The sequence below is a fragment of the Mugil cephalus genome, chromosome 2, assembly GCF_022458985.1.
Source record: "Mugil cephalus isolate CIBA_MC_2020 chromosome 2, CIBA_Mcephalus_1.1, whole genome shotgun sequence".
NCBI lineage: Eukaryota > Metazoa > Chordata > Actinopteri > Mugiliformes > Mugilidae > Mugil > Mugil cephalus.
In genome coordinates this window covers 14,690,465-14,699,885 of record NC_061771.1, presented here as the reverse complement: position 1 = coordinate 14,699,885, position 9,421 = coordinate 14,690,465, and the positions used below count along the sequence as shown (strand labels likewise).

The 9,421-nt window shown below is 41.7% G+C and overlaps 1 protein-coding gene across 1 annotated transcript; it reads right to left on the bottom strand.

Annotated features, from left to right (window-relative positions):
• Window positions 1-62: 62 nt before the first annotated feature.
• Window positions 63-7,637, bottom strand: LOC125000463 (ATP-dependent RNA helicase DHX15). Its single transcript, XM_047576030.1, has 14 exons — window positions 7,459-7,637; window positions 5,871-6,213; window positions 5,571-5,764; window positions 5,323-5,482; window positions 5,000-5,218; window positions 4,744-4,911; window positions 4,573-4,659; window positions 4,278-4,427; window positions 3,258-3,366; window positions 2,966-3,157; window positions 1,798-1,920; window positions 945-1,135; window positions 674-843; window positions 63-568 (listed from the first exon to the last, which is right to left on the bottom strand). Exons 1-14 carry the CDS (start codon window positions 7,521-7,523, stop codon window positions 451-453), a joined length of 2,289 nt encoding a protein of 762 aa, XP_047431986.1. The 5' UTR covers window positions 7,524-7,637; the 3' UTR covers window positions 63-450.
• Between the last annotated feature and the right edge of the window lie 1,784 nt (window positions 7,638-9,421).

The window sequence follows — 9,421 nt, the reverse complement described above, 5'->3', positions numbered from 1 at the left end:
CAAATTTTGTCAATTAACCCACCAAAACTCTCAACAAAAAAAGCAAAAAAAACTAGACCATATTAATGTTGCAATAACAAGCTTTACTAATTAATTTATACACAGAAATTAAGTCAAAGCTCCTTTATTAAAGAAATAAAGCAAGCACAAATCTTTATGTCTCAGCAGAAACCTAAAGGAAAGTCAACCACATCTAAATGACATGTTTCTGATACGCTGTCTGAAAAGTCATTCTGTCCAGATCTAACAGCTGCTGCAGATATTTTGAGGACATTACACTTAGATAATTAACAATGATGGGAAGAAGGTGAAAACAAACAAACAAACAAAAAAAAAAGCAAACAAAATATAAAAATCAAAAGCCAACTTTTAAACATTAAGATACAATGATACAGTGAGATCTAAAACTATAGTTTGCAGATGATTTCCAGGACACTTCTTGGCTGTTGTTCAGTACTGGGAATACTCTTTGCTCTCTAATTTGGCAATGATTCGCTCCAGCTGTCTTTTAGCTTCACATTGAGGGAAGTTACTCATTTCATAGTACTGCGGTGCGATCTTCACCAGCCTGTAACAAAGAGAAAGGACACCATCAGTAATCCTGTCGTTCAGACGGTATACAGTAAATACAGCAACACGGTTTGACTCCAAATTTAAACATGCGCACACGTACCACTCTGGCTTGATGTCTGTACAAGTGCGGATGTAGTTCTTGGTGGTGAGGACAAATTCATTGTAGAGCACCCACTCGGGCTTATGGTCCAGGACTGTAGAAGGGTGCAGTTGGACCACTTGGTTGTCTTTGACTGTGAGGTAATGGCCTGTGCGCTCCAAATGAGCCACCTGCAGGAAAACGACAACAAACACACACACATATATATATATTTACATATATCTTTGCATGGAAAGGAGGCACATTACCAAAGATGGCTATTGCAGCTCACCTGCATGAAGAAGCCGGTGCAGAGCGCTCGTCGAATGTTGATGTAGTAATCTCTGCTGGTGAACTCTGTGCTCCGACGGGGCAGATTGAAGCGGTCCATGATTCTGGACAGCTGCTGCCGCACGTTGTCAGCAGACATCAGTGAACGGTAGTTGACAAAGTTGTCATAGCACCATTGGTTAGACTCATGGTCTGGGAAAAAGGGATGACAGCGATTCAAAGATTAGTTATTAGGTCAGGTGTCGACTATACGAAGCCTTTAAACGCATTGATACTGACAATGAATCAAATGGCTTTAAAAGATGTAGCTTGTTAAGATGTAGAACTATGAATCACATCTGTGTTGTACGTCTTTAAATAAATTGTATTTGAGCATTTCTGCCTTTCCAGACCTCAACTTTATTGTGTTACCAGAATAAAGCAGTTAGCTGGTGAACAGTGGATCAAATACAATCAGAAAATGTTAAAAATTAGGGGAATCAGCTCCTGCCTTCAGTTTATATTGCGATATGACGAGATCGACCGATATGGGTTTTTCTGAGCCGATATCTGGAGCCGATACTGCTCCATTTACATGATAAAAATGTTACAGGTCTCAGTTTAACAGAAAACATAAACATTTAATGAACTCAAAGAATATTTAACGCCCTCATGCAACATAAACGGGTACAACGAGGTACAAGCATTTTCCAGCTTCGAGCTACACGGACTCTGACAGTGGAGAGGGGTACTGTGTGGGCTATCGGCCGGCCGATATATCGGTTGATCTCTAGTGATATGTTGTGTGTCGGGCTTTTCTTTAAAATGATCTGTCCCATCGTGTAAATCTAGGCTGAAAAAAATAAACCGCTCACTTTGTTTGAAGGCGTGGTAGACGTTGAGCAGCGTCAAGTGGTCTCCGTCAATGTGAGCAAACCTCATCTTGGACTCGTCTGCTGCCTTCTTAGCCTCCGTGGGGCGGACAAAACACTGTGGGACTAAACAAGGTTGGTATGGGCCCCAACAAAGCCGCCCATAGGGATGAGTCAAACATTCACAGAAAAATGGAGCAAAGCCTATGATGCTAGGGCACTCGACACTGCGCTGGGACAGGGCAGGACCACAAGCTCTATCAAAGGGGGGGCTGCAGTCTTTTCTCATGGTCATTCCTCACTGTAAGGGCTATAAGCTCGTAGAGAGGGGGGTCATTTTAACCACATCTGTAAAACAAGAGTTTTCACACAACTACACAGTGTTAGGGACACCAGCAATGTTTAAAATCTCAAGATTCATCATACTGGTTAGGCCTTTAAGTGAGCAGGCGGCTAAAAAACAAAGACATTCAGGCTACACGTTACACAAGTTAAAATCCACGATGCATTATGTAAATAAGAAGGAAATTATGATATGTACAACAACTGAGACAAAATTAAGTGGTGCCTGCCCATTCCACATGCTTTGGTGATGAAAGCCATCTTACTATTATATGAACATCTAACTATATAACCCCTAAACTAAAAATAAAGAGTTTGATCTTTCTGAGTGAAAGCCACTCAAATTACTACAGACCAAATGGGGGAAGTTTACATAGTTCAGTGCTGTTACAAAAGTATTACCAATAGTGACTCAATCCATTTAAACGGGAAGAAGCCCAGATCTAAATCAGTCCTGTTCACTCAGTACTTGTTTTTTATTTGATTATTATGAAACTTGTCGAAGCAACTCCTCTCAGATGGGACCAGCATAATGACGTCAATATAGTCAGAAAGTCCATGTGATTTGGCAAACAACTATAGTAACGTGAAATAACAGCAAATATTTGACTACAAAAAAAATATATGAAAAATATCCGTTGTTACTTCGCAGTTATTTATAATTAACAGTCCTGTACTCAAACCCACATATTCGAAATTGCTGTGCACAAATTGGACATTTCAGGTGGGATGATTTAAACACCATCGTTTAGATTTAAGAGGTCGTTAACCCAGAGAGATTTTGGCCTAGAGAAGGCAAGGAAGTTGTCAGCCCAGTCCTGGGCATTACCTGACAGCATGGCAGTAATGGAAAGGATCTCGTTAGAGCAGTTAAACTCGCAGCTCGCAATGACCATCTTCGCCAGCTGGGGATCCAAGGGAAACTCCGCCATCATGGAGCCCAGCTCTGTCAGGTCACCGTCATCGTTGAGGGCAGCCAGGTAGTTCAGCAGCTCCAGGGCTCTCATTAGTGTCTCAGGAGCTGCAGTGAAGAGGGGGAGGGACGAGTCGGGAATGTCAGTGAGTCTGGCTTTACTGATGGAGACGCTAAGTAAGCGTTCACAATAAAAGAGTTGACTTACCTGGTGGATCCATGAAGTCAAAGTGAACGAGGTCATCGATCCCCAGTTTTTTCAGCTGCAGCACAACCGATCCCAAGTTGGACCGAAGAATCTCAGGGTATGTGTTATCCTACAGAGGGACGATATTAATGCTCAATGTAGGCAATGATTTGACATGAGCAGTACTCTGGCTGTTATTTAACTTCCACAGAGGTGGACATACACAGATGGGATGTCCATTCACGGTCTGAATGTCTGTGGTGCAACATCAGGCTTACGCTACTTTGGTCGACTTTATCAACAAGAGCAAACTACTGCAAACAAGACAATGTGGCACAGTGACAGAATAAAGGATGTGTTTGTTTTACATAATAAATCCCAGGCAGCAGATGCTTTTAAATCTTGCTTTCAAATAATATGAATTCATGAATTCTTGTTGACAACGCAATAAAATAATTTATATTTATTGTAATTTAAGTTTGAATGTTAAAAAAAAAGAGAATGCATTTATTTGTCAGTGATTCTTGCTTTACCTGTTGACCTGAAAAGTTTCTCCTTCCATGATATAAATAAAATCATACCAGGCTGCTACATAATCTTATTAATAATCTTATTATTAGCACAGACATCAGACTGGTCCATTATAACTTGCTAATCTGTTATTATATACATAGAAGACATCACATCACAGGGATTTATCAACGCCTCGTGTCCACTACCTACTTTCCAACTTCCTTTCAAGCAAATGTAAAGTTTCATGTTTTATCTTTAAATAAATGTGACTGTGCCACATTTTACACAAGTTCTTTCTGTTTGGTGAGCTCGTCTCCGTGGTGATGGCACTGTTTCAGAGTCGGGCTGGTTTGGTGTTAATTTATTAAATCACCACACCCTCTGGTTTTATATTCCAGCCAGGCGTTTCACATACACACCGTGCTTAGACCTACCACTCTGTGCTCGTCATTGGCACTGGAGACAAAAATAAGACACTAACAGGGGTCAGGTGATTAAATATAAATTCACTGAACTGGAGCCACTTACCTGCATCTCTGTTTTGTAGGCCTTCTCCGTGTAGAGGCGGAAGCATTTTCCCGGACGTGTTCTGCCGGCTCGTCCTGCCCTCTGCTGGGCAGAAGCTTTGCTGATGGCAGTGACGAGCAAAGACTCCACTCTAATACGAGGATTGTACACCTGCACACACATTCGAAAGCACGTTTAAGGAAAACAGCTGACATGAAATTATACGTGTTTTAACACTGCGATGAAAACCCAAACCAGCTTTTAGATTTAATTTAAAAAAAAAAAAAAAAAAAAAAACATGCGGGACTCAACCCACCTTTTGTTTGGCAAATCCAGGGTCAATTACAAACACAACGCCATCAATTGTTAGAGAAGTCTCAGCAATGTTTGTTGACACCACAACCTGAGGAAGTTGAGGAACAGGCTGTTAGTTGTGTATTTTGAGCTCTGATGTGTGTACACCACAGTCAATCAGGTGACAACGTACCTTTCTTCCTATTGCACCGTTCGGCTTTCTTGGAGGAGGAGGCTCAAAGATACGTTGCTGCTGCTGTGGGGGCAGCGTGGAATACAGTGGAATGATTTTGATGTCTCCGACTTCAGGTCCGAGGTCATCTACTTCGCGCTTGATCCGCTTGCACGCCTCGTCGATTTCCTGAGAGAAAGAAAGTTCAGTTTAACTTTGCCATCTTAGGAAAAGGGACAATGATGTGAGAGAAGGATGGATATTAAACAATAATTACCTCTTGACCAGTGAGGAAGAGAAGGCAGTCACCTTCGTCTTCCTCGCACATATGAATCTGGATGACCGTGCGGATCGCTGCCTCTAGGTAGTCCCGCTCTGGCTCCGGGGTGTAAAAGATCTCTACGGGATGCGTACGGCCAGGGATTGTCAGCAGGGGACAGTTGTCGAAATACACTTGGAACTTCCCCGCATCTAGTGTGGCACTCATGACAATCACCTGCACGGAAAAGAACCATCACATTGGCCATTATTGCTGAAGCACTGATATGAAAATTCAAGGCATTTGAAGATATCACTGTTATTCCAAGAAAGAAAATATACCTTCAGATCTGATCTTTGACGGACAACTTCCTTCAGTACTCCCATCAGGATATCTGTGGCCAGAGTTCGCTCGTGGGCCTCGTCAAGGATGATGACACCATATCGTTCCAGCAGCGGGTCATTCATGGCCTCTCTTAGTAACATACCGTCTGTCATGTACCTGAAGAGAAATGTTTTTTTTCGTTAAGCTGGAACATTTTGACTAATTGCTCTGCGTCACTGAAAGCATCACTGCCAACACCGCTTACTTTAGTATAGTCTTGGCAGAGCTACAGTCCTCAAATCGAATGGAGTAACCGACTTCCTGTCCAAGCATGACGTCCATTTCGTCTGCCACCCTTTGAGCCACACTCATGGCTGCCACTCTCCTGGGCTGAGTACAAGCTACCGCCCGCTTAGGACCAGGCAAGCCTCTCACCATGTCCACACACCACTGTGGGATCTGACAAATTAAACAAAGATTGCAACACGTTATGATTAAAACAATTCAATTGGACTATCTTAAATAAACCTGCAAGACACACAGGCTAAATCGCTGCATTTCATACCTGTGTTGTTTTCCCAGAGCCCGTCTCTCCGACCAGGACGAAGCTCTGCTGACGTGTGATGATATCATTGAAGCGTTCCTTGTACTCCCACACCGGGAGCTGTAACCTCTTCTTCAGGATCTCGTAATAGCGCGGCGTGTGCGGCAGGTTGGTGAACGGATTGATCTGCTGGTGCACAGCCATCTGCTTCATGGGCGGCAACACTGGCATGGCTGCGGTGCTGTTGGAGGGGACACTCAGCGGCTTTGTGTCTCTGTCCCGGTCTTTGTCCCTGTCACGGTCCCTGTCTCGGTCCCTGTCCCTCGAACGGTCCTCGCGGTCTCTGTCGCGGTCCCTGTCTCGCCTGTCGACACAAACAAATTCACTGTGAAGCACTTCTTATGGAGCTACTGGCGTCAAAAAGGAAAAGGATAAACATCTGTAGGGCTGCAGCATTTACATCACACGTGATGACACAAACAACGAAACAGTCCTTCACTGAATCTCCTCTTGTGACAGTTTTTTTGAGAATGAGTTTGTGTTGCAGCGCACAGGTGCTTCTGTTATTTAGCGTAGATATGACTAAATGGGGCTCTCCCAATAACAGTAACATGAGCCTGCGCAGCATAATACGATTTTAGTTGTCGTACTAACAACCAAAGCCTCCAAAACATAAAAATAAATAAATAAAAATAAACACAGCTGAATCGACAGCTCTTCAAGTTATGATAACCTTTATGAAGCTAAGGTTTAGTGTAGCGCTGTTACACAAGTGCACCTAATGGACTGTAATGTGGTGTAGGTGTTTGATCTTTGTAATTTTAAACTACTAATGGATATATTTCTACAAATTATACATGAATACTGCCCCAGAAGCAAGAGTTAACAAACACACTCAAACTAAAGTGATGGCACATTACTTTATTTGTGTTTTTTTAAGCTTTACCTGTTATATTTAATCTGCTTCTAGCTGAATTCAACTAAATATCAGTCAGTAGAGCAAGAAATAAAGCTCAAAATAAAATAGCATCACAAGCTGCTTTGGACATGCTACACACACACGAGCAGTTAATCACCCTCTGAAAAGAAACTATTTCAACTATAGCTCGTCATTAGTCGTCACATTAATGATGCTGTAAGTTATTGCACCCTAGTGTGTTAGTCTCCGCTAGCTACATACGGGCTCCGTTAATAGCAACACATCTGAATAGCTATAAAAGCACATTATAGTTTATATCAGGTACCAAATGGCGGTCTTTTAAGCTGCAGCGAGGGCTGGACAGCTACTTCAACTTAACCTTGCTTGAAAATATTGTTAGCACTTGGCTACGGGGACGTTAGCCACACACGTGCCTCAATGGTGAGAGTAACGTTTATTAGCAAAGCCTTCCCCGGAAGACACAACGACACCAGCATTAACAGGCCGGAATCAGATTAACAATGCGACGCCGCAACGTAGCAAATGTTGAACAAGAGCTGCAACGCAAAAGGTTATTGTCTCGGTTCGTGTTGTGTTGTGCACGATGGACGTTAGCCAACTTGACTAGCAACAGCTAACAGCCGCTAGCGGCTAGCTTGGGGACTAGGCTAACTGCGGGGCTTCACCTACCCGTCAGACCTCTTCTTGACAGCAGCGTAGTCATCACCCAAATCCAAGCGATGTCTTTTGGACATCTTTGTGGATATATGCAGTTTATACTTCAATTAGCGCTTAGGCGGTAATTCAACCGGGCGATGTGCAGCTAACTCCGTTTCCTGATTCCTCTTCTAAGAGCGTTTTTCTCCTTTTCAAATTAGTTTTACGGACTTCAGCGGCGCCACCTGCTGCTCGGGAGTACAAACACTTCTTACAACACCCACAAGCCTCTTTATTTAAGAGTCACAAATCAAGAATCATTTATTGTCTTTTGGATGGTAGCACCTGGCTAAAGTAGTGCAAAGTGACATTTTGGGATTTTGCTCCACTACAAAATAAAATCCAATGACATTATAAGTTTAGTTAACCCTTAAATCATTAACATGAATATTAGATAAGATTAGATTCGACTTTGTCATCACACAAGTTTAAATTCAAGGCAATGAAATGCAGAGAGGCGAGGCAGCAGTATGTACATGAATAAATTAAATTAAAGCAGGCAGTGTTCTAGTGTACACAATGACTACTGGCAGCAGGATATGTGCAGATACTGCAGCACAATATTTACACTATTGAAACTATGGCAGTCACAGCAGGACATGCACAAGACTCAAGATTCAAGTCGTATTTAATGTCACTTTCACAATACGTTAATAAAAACATACAGAGGTGTGACATGCTGTTTCCCCTAGTGCCACTGTGCTACATAGATGCTGACAAGGCACACACAGTAACTACAACTACTGCTGCACTACTCAATCTACTACTCTACAACACATAACGACACAGAATACAAAAACTATTTTCTAAACAGAAGATATACAGAATCTACAAGTGGAGCTATACAGAACTATACAGTGAATTTACACTGAAATCAATAAATACAACTGCCCACTCTATATAAATTATATATAATTATATTTATTTATTGTAATTATATTATAGTTATTGATATGTACAACAACACAGGATAACTGTAAGTTAGGGCTAGTAGTATCTATACTGTTTAGGGCTATCTGTACAATATAAAACAAATAGTTGTGCAATATTTGCTCCACAAGCATCCATGTCAGCTGAAAGTGGCTTGTGCAATGTTAGGGAGTTTGCGGTTGTATGTGAGCGAGTTGTCTGTGCGTGTTGATTAATATGAATATAAGTAATATAGATATAAATGCAAATAAGAGAAATAGATTAATATGAATATGTATAGTGGAAAGACGAGGAGATAAATAATACGAAATATATTCATTGACTGACAATCTGAAAATTTGAAAAAAGTTTTTGTCATGCTGTTTTGTAAAATGTATTCTCATGAATCATCATGAATCATCACACTATTCCCTTTCCTATTTTACCTTTACAGTACAGTTTAATATGTTTTTATGTTCTTTTACAAACACATAGAGAACAAGTATTCCGGCAAAGAAAAAAAAAATAGAGTATGAATTGCGTAAAAAATTACGCAAAAAGTTGGACGAACATGGAGCTAATATCTATCTATCTATCTATCTATCTGTTACGACCCGACAGGGCAGAAAATGTCTAGGGGAACACAAGGAGGTAACAATTGAGGTAAAAGGAGAAAACAAACCAAAGAAGCCAACCAAGGACCGTCTGCAATCGCAGGGATTTATTTACAATCTACAATAAACCAAGAAGAAGCCTTTTCAGACACCACAATGCCGGCCAGAAACAAACACGCTGCACACGCTGGCTGCAGGATCACTCTCCTAACGACGCACACAGGTCGGATCTTTATGGACTACAGCTGGCAATCAGCTAATCAGCTGATTGAGGTGGAGGGGGGGAAGGCGGTACCTGAAATGAGAACAAAAAGACAAGGCCACACACACACAGGCCCGTAACTCTATCTATCTATCTATCTATCTATCTAAGCAGCTGGACTAGTTTCGCCTCCCATCTGAGTATCTTCTTC

Coding starts and splice junctions, on each gene's coding strand:
- LOC125000463 (XM_047576030.1), bottom strand. CDS start 7,523: ATGTCCAAAAGACATCGCTTGGATTTGGGTGATGACTACGCTGCTGTC. Junction 3,158..3,257: donor TGACTTCATGGATCCACCAG/GTAAGTCAACTC, acceptor TCTTCACTGCAG/CTCCTGAGACACTAATGAGA. Junction 1,136..1,797: donor CTACCACGCCTTCAAACAAA/GTGAGCGGTTTA, acceptor CCTTTTTCCCAG/ACCATGAGTCTAACCAATGG.